Raw genomic sequence first — 15,619 nt, forward strand, 5'->3', positions numbered from 1 at the left:
CAATTAATGATATATTGTATACTTGAAAATTGCCAAGAGAGTTTTTGTTTGTTTATTTGAGACAGGGTCTTGCTCTGTTACCCAGGCTAGAGTACAGTAGCATGATCACAGATCACTGCAGCCTTGAACTCCTGGGTGCAAATGATCCTCTTGCCTCAGTCTTCCAAGTAGGTGTAGCATCGTCATGCCCAAGTTATTTTTAAATTTTTTTGTGGAGATAGTTGTCTCCACAAAAAGTGTGGAGACAACATGGGCTATGTTGCCTAGGCTGGTCTTGAACTACTGGGCTCAGGTGATCCTCCCACCTCAGTCTCCCAAAGTGCTGAGATTACAGGTGTGAGCTACTGTACCCAGCCAAGAGGGTAGATTTTTAAGTGTTCTCACCACAGAAAATATGTGAGGTAAAGCGTACGTTAATCTTAAGTAGATTGATTTAGCCATCCCACAGTGCATACATATATCAAAATGTCATGTACACCATAAATATATATAGTTTTTATTCATCAATGAAAAAGTAATAAACGTTACAATAAAGATACTTGTTTAAAATAAAAAAAAGTAGAATCGTATTTAATTTGACTGTAGTCTCCCACCCTAGTAACACTCCCCTCCTCCCCAACCCTAGCCCCGCTACCATATCAGCTTGAGGTGCTTGGAGTGGGGATGAGGGTGACATCTTCTGGTCCTTCTTCCTCCTAGGCCCTGGCCCCACCTCTGGCCCCCCTTACTTATCTCCCTGCTGCAGCCTCTTTTAGGGCCCAGGTGTTCTGGTGTTGGGGCAGGGAGGTAGGTGAAGGACAGTGCCAAGTTTTGAGGGATCCTGGACTTTCCCTTCCGGTCCTCTTTTGGCTGTCCCTACTTTTTTGCATGAAGCCCCCAAGGCCTTCTGGGGGGAAGCAGCGGGGTGCATCCTCCCTCTTGCATGGGCCAGTGTTTATTTTTCAGGTGCCCTGTGGCGAAAGGGCTCCTCACTTCGTTCCTTGTCTTACTCTTCCTCCTTTTCTGCTTCTAGAGCTTTGCTGGGGAGGGGTGGCTGGCTTGGATGCCTCTTGCTGTAAATCCTGGGCAAGGAGGAAATAGGTGGCCCCTGGTTGCGCCAATTGTCTTTAAAGGGTGGAGCATTTGGGAATGTGGTTGCCTCTGTGTCCTCTGCCTTGGGCACAAGGGAAGTCTTGAGTGTGCCCTGTGAGGCAGGAGAGTGATGGGAGGGGAGCCTGACTGCGGCTCGCTTGGGAGTGGCTTCGGGGATTGGGGAGAAGTCACAGGTGTGCAGAGCCTCTCAGGGTCATGGAGATGGGCAGCCCAGCCACTCTATCCCCATGCCTATCACTGACAGTGTGGAAAGGGTAAGTCCATGGGTGAGCAAAGGGAGAATGTGTTGCAATTCACCTCTCCTCCAGAATAACAGATGCTAACAGGGTCCAGCAGCTCCACAGCTATTCTCCATGTATGAAATGAGTTTGAGTACTTTATTCAACTTGAAAGTCATAACATACCTTTTAAGTATTTGGGTTATGATCATCTAAATGTCAAAGGACACTGGAGACCTTGAGGGCTTGGCTGAAAATTCCATAGCCAGGTTGGCAGAGGTCAGGGGTGGGGGTAATCCAGGTCTTCTGGCTTCCCCTCCTCTTCCCACCTACTTGCCTCTGGAACCTGTTCTACATCACCCCTCCTATATCACCCAGATGACAGCAGCTCCCTGAGAGCATTTCAGGGGATTGCTACCAGCATATCAACGACTCCAAGGCCAACCAGAATTCCACATTGTGATGGAACTGCATTGTGTAGGACTGCAAGTCCTTAGAAAGTTTTGATCTTTGAGCTGAAGTGAAGCTTGATTCTATGCCCCTATTAAGAAACGTTTTGCCTGGTGTCCACAGGTATTTGGAAGAAGTCTTTTTACTTTTTAAGGGAAAACCCTATTTTTAGGTGCTTATTTATGGTACTAGAGAAATAAGTGAGTTAGTCATCAACAGCCATTCTGGACTAGTCTTTAAAGCAGGCCTCTTAAGGATTTTCACAAGCCTGCTGACTTATATTTATAATCAATAATGCTATAATCACAGCTCACTACTAATTCCTTGCTTACCCAATTAATCAAAAGCACTGTGGCTCAATGTGGAGGAAAGCATGCTCAACTTAGGTCCTAGTAGAAACTCTGCCCCCAGGCTCACGGCGGGTGGCGCTGGGCCAGGATGCCCTCTCTGTGGAAAGAGGCATGTGCTTGGCTAGCCCTTGAGGCTCTTTCCTTCCTGGCACCCTGGAGTGTGTGGATGGCATGTGCACTGAGCCACAGGGTGAGGGGCAGGGAGGAGTGGAGAATCGTGGGGGAGGCAGTTGCAGAACCGGCTGTGTTTTTGTTTTTTTCTTCTATTTTAAATCAGGAATTATTAGCCGAGAAGATGCAGAAGATCTCCTGGAGAACATGACTGAGGGAGCATTCCTGGTCCGGGTCAGTGAGAAAATCTGGGGTTACACCCTCTCCTACCGCCTGCAGAAAGGGTTCAAACACTTTCTTGTGGATGCCTCTGGGGATTTTTACAGCTTCCTGGGAGTGGACCCCAATCGCCATGCAACGCTCACGGATCTCGTTGATTTCCATAAGGTATCCCTCACAGGGATACTAATGGGGGGGGAGGGGGAACTGGTGGAAATTCGAGCTGAAGAGAGAGCTAGAGCAGGAGAAGCAAGGCTGCTGGCTCTGGGCAGTGGGGCTGGAGGGTCTCAGAGATGTAGAGCATCAGGGCAGAAGAGACCAGAGGTTGTCCACACTGGGCCTTAGGGCCCACTGTTCTGCTCTCTGCTTCACTCTCTGGGGCATGCGGGCACCTCTCACCCTGGTCCTCAGGCCTCTTCTCACCTTGGGTACCTGAGTGCTCCCTCCTGTTAACACAAGGACTGGATGATCATCCCTTTCTCCAAGCCTGGGTCTCATCTCCAACTCATTCCCAAGAATGTCTCTCACGAGGAACTCCAAGCCAGGCCTCTAGCAGCTTCTGAGAGTTAGCTGAAGTGCAGTAGGCAACCCTGTGGTTAGAGAAGCTTTTCTAGTGGTGGAGTTACCATGTCTCTTATTTGAACTCCAGCTTAACCACTTAGTACATGTGTGACCTTGAGCCCGCACCTTAGTCTTACCAAGTGTCAGCGTCCTACTCAGGCAAATGGATGTAAATAATACTTAGCTTGGACCCTGTGAGCATTAAATTAAGTCAAGTACGTAGCAGCGCTTCGTGACTGTGAAGTGCTTACGGAAAGTCTTGTTTCTTGGCATTCTTTTTGTTATTTGTCCTCCTGCCATGGACCCTATATTGGGAAAGATGTTGTCTTCCAGGCAGTGTATGTAGTAAGAAGCAACGTTTATGTTCGTGTGGCGGTTGGCATCATTAGTAACTGGGAGAAAGCCAGAGATGGAACTCAGTGACCTGGAAGGGCAGGACGAAGGATTCCGAGGGGCAGAGTGGTGGTAGCTCAGGTGTCCGACATCTAACCAAGCTTTGTGGGTATAGATGGTTTCACAGAATGACTTGACGGTCTCACTGGGGTTTTGCTATAATAGGGACTCTTAGGTTTGTATTGCTCTCTCTTTATCTCTTCATGGAGGTCCCTAGAACTTCAGGGACAGCCCTTGACCTTATGAATAATACACATGGAGAATCACCCATTCACAGATACTCAGGCACTGATTGTGGAGTACTGCCTGGAAACTGGACTAACCAGGATCAAGGTCAATTTCTCCGTGTTGGGAAGAGCCTTCTAACAGAGGAAAGCAAAAGAGAGGGGATGTGAGGACATTGGCATGTTCTCTGTGTCAAGCACTGAACCTATTGCTCTACATCCATGCTCTTATTTAATCTTACCAATAGATCTGTGAGGGAGGCATCTTTTTATTTATTTATTTATTTTTTTTATTATACTTTAAGTTCTAGGGTACATGTGCACAACATGCAGGTTTGTTACACAGGTATACATGTGCTATGTTGGTTTGCTGCACCCATTAACTTGTCATTTACATTAGGTATTTCTCCTAATGCTATCCCTCCCCCTGCCCTCCACCCCACAACAGGCCCCGGTGTGTGATGTTCCCTGTCCTGTGTCCAAGTGTTCTCATTGTTCACTTCCCACCTGTGAGTGAGAACATGTGGTGTTTGGTTTTCTGTCCTTGTGATAGTTTGCTGAGAATGATGGTTTCCAGCTTCATCCATGTCCCTGCAAAGGACAGGAACTCATCCTTTTTTATGGCTGCATAGTATTCCATGGTGTATATGTGCCACATTTTCTTAATTCAGTCTATCATTGATGGACATTCTGGTTGGTTCCAAGTCTTTGCTATTGTGACTAGTGCTGCAATAAACATATGTGTGCATGTGTCTTTATAGTAGCATGATTTATAATCCTTTGGGTATATACTCAGTAATGGGATCGCTGGGTCAAATGGTATTTCTAGTTCTAGATCCCTGAGGAATTGCCACACTGTTTTCCACAAAGGTTGAACTAGTTTACACTTCCACCAACAGTGTAAAAGTGTTGCTATTTCTCCACATCCTCTCCAGCACCTGTTGTTTCCTGACTTTTTAATGATTGCCATTCTAACTGGCATGAGATGGTATCTCATTGTGGTTTTGATTTGCATTTCTCTGATGACCAGTGATGATGAACATTTTTTCATGTGTCTGTTGGCTGCATAGATGTCTTCTTTTGAGAAGGGTCTGTTCGTATCCTTTGCCCAATTTTTGATGGGATTGTTTGGTTTTTTTCTTGTAAATTTGTTTAAGTTCTTTGTAGATTCTGGATATTAGCCCTTTGTCAGATGGGTAGATTGCAAAAATTTTCTCCCATTCTGTAGGTTGCCTGTTTACTCTGATGGTAGTTTCTTTCGCTATGCAGAAGCTGTTTAGTTTAATTAGATCCCATTTGTCTATTTTGGCTTTTGTTGCCATTGCTTTTGGTGTTTTAGTCATGAAGTCCTTGCCCATGCCTATGTCCTGAAAGGTATTGCCTAGGCTTTCTTCTAGGGTTTTTTTTTTTTTTTTTTTTTTTTTTTTTGAGACGGAGTCTCGCTCTGTTGCCCAGGCTGGAGTGCAGTGCGCAATCTCAGCTCACTGCAAGCTCCACCTCCTGGGTTCATGCCATTCTTCTGCCTCAGCCTCTCCAAGTAGCTGGGACTACAGGCGCCCACCACCATACCCAGCTAATTTTTTGTATTTTTAGCAGAGACGGGGTTTCACCATGGTCTCGATCTCCTGACCTTGTGATCCGCCCGCCTCGGCCTCCCAAAGTGCTGGGATTATAAGCGTGAGCCACCGCGCCCGGCCTCTTCTAGGGTTTTTAATGGTTTTAGGTCTAATGTTTAAGTCTTTAATCCATCTTGAATTAATTTTTGTATAAGGTATAAGGAAGGGATCCAGTTTCAGCTTTCTATGTATGGCTAGCCAGTTTTCCCAGCACCATTTATTAAATAGGGAATCCTTTCCCCATTTCTTGTTTTTGTCAGGTTTGTCAAAGATCAGATGGTTGTAGATATGCGGCATTATTTCTGACACCTCTGTTCTGCTCCATTGGTCTATATCTCTGTTTTGGTACCAGTACCATGCTGTTTTGGTTACTGTAGCCTTGTAGTATAGTTTGAAGTCAGGTAGCATGATGCCTCCAGCTTTGTTCTTTTGCTTAGGATTGTCTTGGCAATGCAGGCTTTTTTTTTGGTTCCATATGAACTTTAAAGTCGTTTTTTCCAATTCTGTGAAGAAAGTCATTGGTAGCTTGATGGGGATGGCATTGAATCTATAAATTACCTTGGGCAGTATGGCCATTTTCATGATATTGATTCTTTCCATCCATGAGCATGGAATGTTCTTCCATTTGTGTCCTCTTTTATTTTGTTGAGCAGTGGTTTTTAGTTCTCTTTGAAGAGGTCCTTCACATCCCTTGTAAGTTGGATTCCTAGGTATTTTATTTTCTTTGTAGCAATTGTGAATGGGAGTTCACTCATGATTTGGCTCTCTCTTTTGTCAGTTGTTGGTGTATAGGAATGCTTGTGATTTTTGCACATTGATTTTGTATCTTGAGACTTTGCTGAAGTTGCTTATCAGCTTAAGGAGATTTTGGGCTGAGATGATGGGGTTTTCTAAATATACAATCATGTCATCAGCAAACAGGAACAATTTGACTTCCTCTTTTCCTAATTGAATACCCTTTATTTCTTTCTTTTGCCTGATTGCCCTGGCCAGAACTTCCAACACTATGTTGAATAGTAGTGGTGAGAGAGGGCATTCCTGTTTTGTGCCAGTTTTCAAAGGGAATGCTTCCAGTTTTTGCCCATTCAATATGATATTGGCTGTGGGTTTGCCATAAATAGCTCTTATTATTTTGAGATACGTTCCATCAGTACCTAGTTTATTGAGAGTTTTTAGCATGAAGGGCTGCTGAATTTTGTCAAAGGCCTCTTCTGCACCTATTGAGATAATCATGTGGTTTTTGTCATTGGTTCTGTTTATGTGATGGATTACATTTATTGATTTGCATATGTTGAACCAGCCTTGCATCCCAGGGATGAAGCCGACTTGAACGTGGTGGATAAGCTTTTTGATGTGCTGCTGGGTTCTGTTTGCCAGTATTTTATTGAGGATTTTCACATCGATGTTCATCAGGGATATTGGTCTAAAATTCTCTTTTTTTGTTGTGTCTCTGCCAGGCTTTGGTATCAGGATGACGTTGGCCTCATAAAATGAGTTAGAGAGGATTCCCTCTTTTTCTGTTGATTGGAATAGTTTCAGAAGGAATGGAACCAGCTCCACTTTGTACCTCTGGTAGAATTCAGCTGTGAATCCATATGGTCCTGGACTTTTTTTGGTTGGTAGGCTATTAATTATTGCTTCAATTTCAGAACCTGTTATTGGTCTATTTGGTGATTCAACTTCCTGGTTTAGTCTTGGGAGGGTGTATGTGTCCAGGAATTTGTCCATTTCTTCTAGATTTTCTAGTTTATTTGCGTAGAGGTGTTTGTAGTATTCTCTGATGGTAGTTTGTATTTCTGTTGGATTGGTGGTGATATCCCCTTTATCATTTTTTATTGCATCTATTTGATTCTTCTCTCTTTTCTTCTTTATTAGTCCTGCTAGTGGTCTATCAATGTTGTTGATCTTTTCAAAAAACCAGCTCCTGGATTCATTGATTTTTTGAAGGGTTTTTTGTGTCTCTATCTCCTTTAGTTCTGCTCTGATCTTGGTTATTTCTTGCATTCTGCTAGCTTTTGAATTTGTTTGCTCTTGCTTCTCTAGTTCTTTCAGTTGTGATATTAATGTGTTGATTTTATATCTTTCCTGCTTTCTCTTGTGGGCATTTAGTGCTATAAATTTCCCTCTACACACTGCTTTAAATGTGTCCCAGAGATTCTGGCACGTTGTGTCTTTGTTCTCATTGGTTTCAAAGAAGAACTTTATTTCTGCCTTCATTTAGTTATTTACCCAGTAGTCATTCAAGAGCAGGTTGTTCACTTTCCATGTAGTTGTGCAGTTTTGAGTGAGTTTCTTAGTCTTGAGTTCTAATTTGATTGCACTGTGGTCTGAGAGACAGTTTGTTGTGATTTCTGTTCTTTTACATTTGCTGATGAGTGCTTTACTTCCAACTATGTGGTCAATTTTGGAACATGTGTGATGTGGTGCTGAGAAGAATGTATATTCTGTTGATTTTGGGGTGGAGAGTTCTGTAGATGTCTATTAGTTCTGCTTGGTGCAGAGCTGAGTTCAAGTCCTGGATATCCTTGTTAACCTTCTGTCTCATTGATCTGTCTAATATTGACAGTGGGGTGTTAAAGTCTCCCATTATTATTGTGTGGGAGTCTTAAGTCTCTTTGTAGGTCTCCAAGGACTTGCTTTATCTGGGTGCTCCTGTACTGGGTGCATATAAATTTAGGATAGTTAGCTCTTCTTGTTGAATTGATCCCTTTACCATTATGTAATGGCCTTCTTTGTCTCTTTTGATCTTTGTTGGTTTAAAGTCTGTTTTATCAGAGACTAGGATTGCAACCCCTGCTTTTTTTTGCTTTTCATTTGCTTGGTAGATCTTCCTCCATCCCTTTATTTTGAGCCTATATGTCTCTGCATGTGAGATGGGTTTCCTGAATACAGCACACTGATGGTTCTTGACTCTTTATCCAATTTGCCAGTCTGTGTCTTTTAATTGGGGGCACTTAGCCCATTTACATTTAAGGTTAATATTGTTATGTGTGAATTCGATCCTGTCATTATGATGTTCGCTGGTTATTTTGCCTGTTAGTTGATGCAGTTTCTTCCTAGCATCAATGGTCTTTACAATTAGGGATGCTTTTGCAGTGGTTGGTACTGGTTGTTCCTTCCCACGTTTAGTGCTTCCTTCAGGAGCTCTTGTAAGGCAGGCCTGGTGGTGACAAAATCTCAGCATTTGCTTGTGTGTAAAGTATTTTATTTCTCCTTCACTTATGAAGCTTAGTTTGGCTGGATATGCAATTCTTGGTTGAAAATTCTTCTCTTTAAAAATGTTGAATATTGACCCCCACTCTCTTCTGGCTTGTAGAGTTTCTGCGGAGAGATCTGCTGTTAGTCTGATGGGCTTCCCTTTGAGGGTAACCCGACCTTCCTCTCTGGCTGCCCTTAACATTTTTTCCTTCATTTCAACCTTGGTGAATCTGACAATTATGTGTCTTGGGGTTGCTCTTCACGAGGAGTATCTTTGTGGTATTCTCTGTATTTCCTGAATTTGAATGTTGGCCTGCCTTGCTAGGTTGGGGAAGTTCTGGATGATATCCTGCAGAGTGTTTTCCAACTTGGTTCCATTCTCCTCGTCACTTTTAGGTACACCAATCAAACGCAGATTTGGTCTTCTCACGTAGTCCCATATTTCTTGGAGGGTTTGTTCATTTCTTTTTATTCTTTTTTCTCTAAATTTCTCTTCTCGCTTTATTTCATTAATTTGATCTTCTATCACTGATACCCTTTCTTCCACTTGATCAAATTGGCTACTGAAGCTTGTGTATGCATCACATAGTTCTTGTGTCATGGGTTTCAGCTCCATCAGGTCATTTAAGGTTTCCTCTACACTGTTTATTCTAGTTAGCCATTCATCTAATCTTTTTTCAAGGCTTTTAGCTTCCTTGCGATGGGTTTGAACATCCTTTGGCTCAGAGAAGTTTGTTATTACCGACCTTCTGAAGCCTACTTCTGTCAGCTCATCAAAGTCATTCTTCCTCCAGCTTTGTTCTCTTGCTGGTGAGGAGCTGTGATCCTTTAGAGGAGAAGAGATGCTCTGGTTTTTAGAATTTTCAGGTTTTCTGCTGTGGTTTCTCCCCATCTTTGTGGTTTTATCTACCTTTGGTCTTTGATATTGGTGACCTACAGATGGGGTTTTGGTGTGGATGTCGTTTTTGTTGATGTTGATGCTATTCCTTTCTGTTTGTTAGTTTTCCTTCTAACAGTCAGGTCCCTCAGCTGCAGGTCTGTTGGAGTTTGCTGGAGGTCCACTTCAGACCCTCTTTGCCTGGGTATCACCAGCAGAGGCTGCAGAACAGCAAATATTGCAGAACAGCAAATATTGCTGCCTGATCCTTCCTCTCGAAGTTTCATCCCAGAGGGGCACTTGCCTGTATGAGGTGTCAGTCGGCCCCTACTGGGAGGTGTCTTCCAGTTAGGCTATACAGGGGTCAGGGATCCACTTGAGGAGGCAGTCTGTCTGTTCTCAGAGCTCAAACACCATGCTGGGAGAACCACTACTCTTTTCAGAGCTGTCAGACAGGGACGTTTAAGTGCAGAAGTTTCTGCTGCCTTTTGTTCAGCTATGCCCTGCCCACAGAGGTGGAGTCTACAGAGGCAGCAGGCCTTGATGAGCTGCGGTGGGCTCCACCCAGTTCCAGCTTCCCCATCCACTTTGTTTACCTACTCAAGCCTCAGCAATGGCAGACGCCTGAGGGAGGCATCTTAACCCCATTCCACAGATTAGGAAACCAGGGCTAAGTTTTCATGGTTAGGACCAGGAGTTAAGCCTCAGGCTGTCTGCCTCTAAAGAATGTACTTTTTCCACTAAACCATATTGTTTGCTTTTCCTAGAAGCTGCTTTAGCAATGATGAGCTCCTTGTCCCTGGAAGTGTTTCAAGCAAAGGATAAATGCCCCTCACTCAGGACAGATTCCAGAGAAAGGCTTGACCAGAGATCTCTGAAGATCTTTATTCTCTTCCAAATCAAAATCTTTGAGACTCACAATTCATTTCTAACACTAAGGAGAGATAACATTTATGACAATGTGGACATCTGGTGGCCAACTTCTATAAGTTAAAATTTTAATTACACAATTAATTCATGATTACATTCTAAGAAAAATCAAATACAATACAAAGTGAAAGCCTCATTCATTTCAAGTCTCTATTTCCGTCCTCTACTTTATCAATTTGCCATGTATCTTATCTAAGTATCTCCTGAGCAGTAACATAAAAACTTATGTACGTAAGGAAATATATAGTTTTGTTATTTTTCACATAAGTTGCATAGTCTTTTTTGAGACAAGGTCTTACTCTGTTGCTTAGGCTGGGGTGCAGTGGTGTGATCATAGCTCACTGTAACCTCAAGATCCTGGGCTCAAGTGATCCTCCCACCTCAGCGTCCCTAGTAGCTGGGACTATAGGCACGCACCACCACACCCAGCCCAAGTTGCATATTTCCTTACATATAAATGAGTGACTTGATTTTTTAACATGCTTACTAAATAATTGAATGCAGTTTTAAAAAGCATGGTCCCTAGAATGAGGCTGCTGAGTTTTAAATTCTAACTTACGTGTTTGACTTTGGACAACTATTTAGCTTTTGCACCTTAGTTTCTGCCTTAGTAAAGTGGGTTTAATAGTAGCACTCAACTCTTAAGGTCACTGTAAGGTTTTAATGAAACATCACTATGTGAAGTGCTGAAACAATATACCTGACACTTGTAATTTCAGGACATGCTGGCTGTCATTCAAATATATCTATGAGCTCTTCTGTGTTAATCCGTATACCAAACCTTGTAAATGCCATGTGGTATTCCATGGTATGGATGCATATTACAGTTTAATTACTCATTCTCCTTTTCATGGCCACTTCTCTGGCTTCCGATTTTTCATGATCTTGAACAGTGCTGTAGAGACTTCCCTGTGTGTGTCACTATGGATACATGTGCAGTATTTCTCTAGGATGGGTCCTGGAACTGGAATTGCTGGAGAGAAGAGTATGCACATTTTAATTAGAAAAGATCTGCCAGATTGCCCTCCAAAAATGTGGCGCCAGTTCAGTCTCCTGCCAAAACTATATGAGGCTGTTTCCCTGCACTGCTGCCAACACTGGGGCCTATCAATCATTTCATTTTTCTCCATCAGATGGGCAGACACTGAATCTACTGTGGTTTAGTTTGCATTTGTCTGATTACCACTGATGCAGAGGATCTTTTCACACATTTCATGGCCACTTGGATTTCTTCTGTGAGTCATCCTTTCATATTCTTTGTCCATTTTTCTATTAGGATATCTCTTTCTTTTTGATGTGACATTTCTTTCAGCTGCTGAATTGCTCTTTAGTTATGAGCATTCTGCTTTTCAGTTCTTCTACTGAAATTTTTTCCTTTTAATTTAAATGGTCATGCTTTTGGTTTCCAGGTTCTTTAAGTGGTTCTTTTTTTTTTTTTTTAAATAATGCCCATTCTCGTTTCATGGATGACTTATTTCTTATTCTGCTGAGGAGAGATTAATGCACATCTCTTAAAGCCTCTTCTGTTTGCTTTATAGACTTGATATTTTCCTGGAAATCATTTCTGTTGTTGAGTTCAGCCTCTTTCTTTTATGGTTATAATTTTGCTTAAATGCCTATAAATTTTAGGCTATGAAACGATCTTCCAACTTTAAATTTTCTGTCTATCATGAGTGGATACAGTTTTGTTTCCCAAATCCAGTGTCTTCATGCTGTAGGGGTTGGAGTTGACTGTGAGTGGCTCATCTTTTGGGCATGGGACTGTCTGAACTTTTTGGGTCTCTTGGGGCTTCCAAGGAACTGTGTGCATCTCCTCATTCCCCAGCCTGCTTGAGGCAAACACCTACTGGAGTCCCTCAACTCCTCCTCGCCTTGCTGTAACTGGTGTCCCACATTGACTCCTCTGACAAGCCCCTCCTGCATGTCTTTTGTTTTTCAAGGATTCTTCAATATGTTTCACTTTGTTGATGGCATTCCTTTTTATTTTCCAGTACTTTTTATGAATTTATTTCTTTTTAAAGGCAGATTTTTTTCCTGTCATTTCTAGAAATCTGAGAGAAGACAAATGCATATTCTTAGTTTCTTTGTCTTGAACCACTCTCTCTCTCTCTCATAGATGTGTATTTCTCTATCTTGATTATAAGTGGATTTTCCTTTTTTTCCCTTTTAGGAGGAAATTATCACTGTTTCAGGAGGAGAGTTACTTCAGGAACCCTGCGGACAGAGGGACAGCCCACCAGACTACCATCTGTTGTTTGAATAATTTTTTTCCTTATCAGTTGGATTCGTTTTGGCATCCTGTTTTTGAACTCAGTTTAAGAACTTCTCAACTCACATCCTATGGCCTTCTGGAAGATCCACCACTATCCAGAGGAAAAAGTAGATTAATATGTCTCAAGGGATATGACATCTATGGCATAGGGCTACTGGTCTCATCCCAGTGATCAGAACAGAAATTGCTAATAGCTCATGCAACTCTTTCATGAAGAGCTTGGCTATGACCTTAGAAGAAAAAGCCTGTTTGTCATGGCTTCCGTAAACTGAGCTCTTACAGTGCGTGGACCATGTTTTAATAATCCAAAATAATTCCAGTGCCGAACCCTGAATTTAACATATGGTAGACGTTCAGTAAATGTTTGTTGAATGAATGGATGTCTTCTAAAAGTTTTTCAACACAAATTAGCAGTGGTTTCTTGTAAATTATTTCCTACTCGCCACTCTATAAAATCATGGCAATAATAGAAGATTATGAAGGATTTCTATGGAGGACATAAATGCTGCATCTTTCATAATCTCCATTATTACCCTCATTGATATTATCATTGGAATTATTTAAGGCAAGCCCCAGTTTCCAGGGCAGCTGATTGACACTGTCCTGCCTTCCTTATTTAACCTCTTCTTTTGCCACTTGCCTCTATCTTTGAATCGTATTTTGGCCCTGGTTTTGCAATGGTTTTATGTAATCCTACAGATGTCTTCAAGACCTGGGGTGAGTTACAACTGCAAGAATGGTTTTTTAGAAATCTGATGAGGCCTCTGCTCTCTGGGATGTGGCCCTCTTTATGCAGGTTACTCCAATGATTAGCTCTGTCCTCATTGTCCTTTTAATTCCCTTGTCAACTTAATCTCAGTATGTTCCTTATATTAACAAGAAGACTCACCCAATAACTCCTCAATAACTCTCAGTGATGGTATCTATTGGTGCATACTTGTGTTCCACAATTATGGCCATATACACAGAGGTAGTATATGATGAAGAGAAGATTACAGTCTTTACAGTCAAGAAGACTTGGGTTCATATCCTCATCCTGGAACTTACTAGCATTATAATGCCTTGCAGCATTGTGTTTGGTGAGAAGAAAAGAATGAATGGACTCTAGGGATGTTAGGGAACGATTTACTTTACTTGATGGCTGTATCAAACATCTATGCCCCACTTCTTCTTTTGCCTCACCTATTCCTTAGATTCTTGGTCACTTCTCTACCACAGGCCACTGGCACTATAACCAGTTTTGCATGGGTTCTGCTCTTCCTCCCTATGTTGATCAGTGTCATGTGAGCATAAGCCAATGGTAGCTTGCCACATGCCCCATCTCCCGTTGCTGCAGAGGCATAAGACAGAAGAGATGGGAAGTGAATGCCCCATGTGGTGAATCTGGGATGAATGGGAGTCACAGGCTGGTAGATCGCTTTTTCCCCCTTCTTCCTCCTGGAGGAACTATTCTGAGAGGCATCTGTTTGTATGGTCTTTTAGAAGACAGCTACGCAAGATCAAGCAACCAGTCCTGATGAAACCAAGTGGTGGCCGGATCAGTATACACCCCGCTGCCCCTGTTTTTTTCTTCTTCTCTGCCTTGCCCTGCTCTCTCCTGTTGCTCTGGGATTGCACTTCTCAATGAAGTAGCAGCTCATAAGCTTTTGCCACAGGCTCTGCCTTTTGGGGAATCCAGGATAAGAACCCATCATACAGAAGTGTTCAATAATATCAATTTTGCAACTCAGCTCCATGGCTTCCCCCAGTCTGCCTGTCTCACTACATGCATAAAGAGAAATGATGGAAGGAACCTGCTTTCTGAACTCTAATGTGCTTTCATTGATTATCATTAAAATTATCATTAAAATTGCCTTATTTCTATGGACCCAGAGGAACGATGTTTTAGTTTTGGCTCTCTGACTTACCAACTATGTGACTTTGTCCAAGTCATTTAACTTCAGTAAACCTCGGTATGACTGAAAAGGGAATTTTCTGTATGGCCGTCACTAGGTTTTTTTGCGGGTTAGTTAAATGATAAACATGAAAGCTCTGTCCAAATGAAAAAGGTATTGCTAACAACAACAACTTAGTGCTTAGCCCGTGATGTGTCAGGGGATATGATGTGATGATTTTCAAGGTGTTGGAAGAAACTTCTGTTCCAAGAACTACCAGCAGCTTTGAAAGCAGACCAAGATGGGTTGAGACCCTGAATCCCTGGGCTGTTGTTCCTGTCACCCCTAATTAATATGTGAGAGACAACAGCTGGGTTTTCCATCCCTAACACATTTATTTCATTTTATTTGGGGCCTGCAATTTCTGCATGTCTCATATATTTTAGGTTTTACCTTTTTACCTGGCTTTAAAATAAATCCCTTGTAAGTTGTCCTGCAAATGAAATTACTGTCTGGAAAACTGTAATTTCATCTTGAGAGTTTTATTATGCTAATAAATGTCAGGATTCTCAAATAAAGGAATTGCCTTTTTTTTTCCCTGAGCCCTACAAATATAATAAAAAACAGTTGGTCAGCTCCAAGACTCAGCAAAGGAAAAATTTACAATCTATAACTAGAAAGAGAAGTTGTAAAAAAAAACACTATGCAACTTAATGGAAAATAAATTTCAAGGAATGAAAGGATAACTTGGAGTACAGATTTGGGGAGATCCTTGTGTGGCAGAAGTATTTTTAGGGACCATCTAAGGGGCAAGAGCTGAGAGGTTATGGAGAGTGTTCCCCAGGAGGGGAACATGGGCTTGAAGACCTGGGAGCCTGGGGCATTTGTCCCCCTCTTGTCCTTTTGATCATTATTCTCAGAACTAAATTGCGATCCTAGATGAATTTCTATATTCTTTGGACTACAGTTTCTTCTGTCAAATTAGGTGAACATTGCCTATTTCAGAGGGTGGCTGTGAAAATAACAGAAGATTTTGTTATAGTAATGACAAATATTGTTTTAAGCCGTGTGTGTGTGTGTGTGTGTGTGTGTGTGCGCGTGCGCATGCATGCGTGAACTCTCACAGCCATGCTTAAGGGAGAAAATGCGATCATCTTTATCTTGTACATGGGGAAACTGAGGCACAGAGAGGTTCAGAACATTCCCAATTGCTTGGGAAGCACAGGGATTGACC

General features: G+C 42.3%; 1 protein-coding gene across 2 annotated transcripts in view; it reads left to right on the forward strand.

The window, feature by feature from the left end:
• The window catches only part of SH2D4B (SH2 domain containing 4B), a 103,505-nt gene extending 88,545 nt beyond the window's left edge, over positions 1-14,960 (forward strand). For both annotated transcript variants that reach the window (XM_030797980.1, XM_030797981.1), the window contains exon 7: positions 12,410-14,960. In XM_030797980.1, the coding sequence (XP_030653840.1) occupies positions 12,410-12,498 (89 nt within the window). In that variant the 3' untranslated portion in view covers positions 12,499-14,960. The remainder of the gene's footprint in view (positions 1-12,409) is intronic.
• The last annotated feature ends 659 nt before the right edge of the window (positions 14,961-15,619 follow it).

The sequence above is a fragment of the Nomascus leucogenys genome, chromosome 18, assembly GCF_006542625.1.
Source record: "Nomascus leucogenys isolate Asia chromosome 18, Asia_NLE_v1, whole genome shotgun sequence".
Lineage (NCBI taxonomy): Eukaryota > Metazoa > Chordata > Mammalia > Primates > Hylobatidae > Nomascus > Nomascus leucogenys.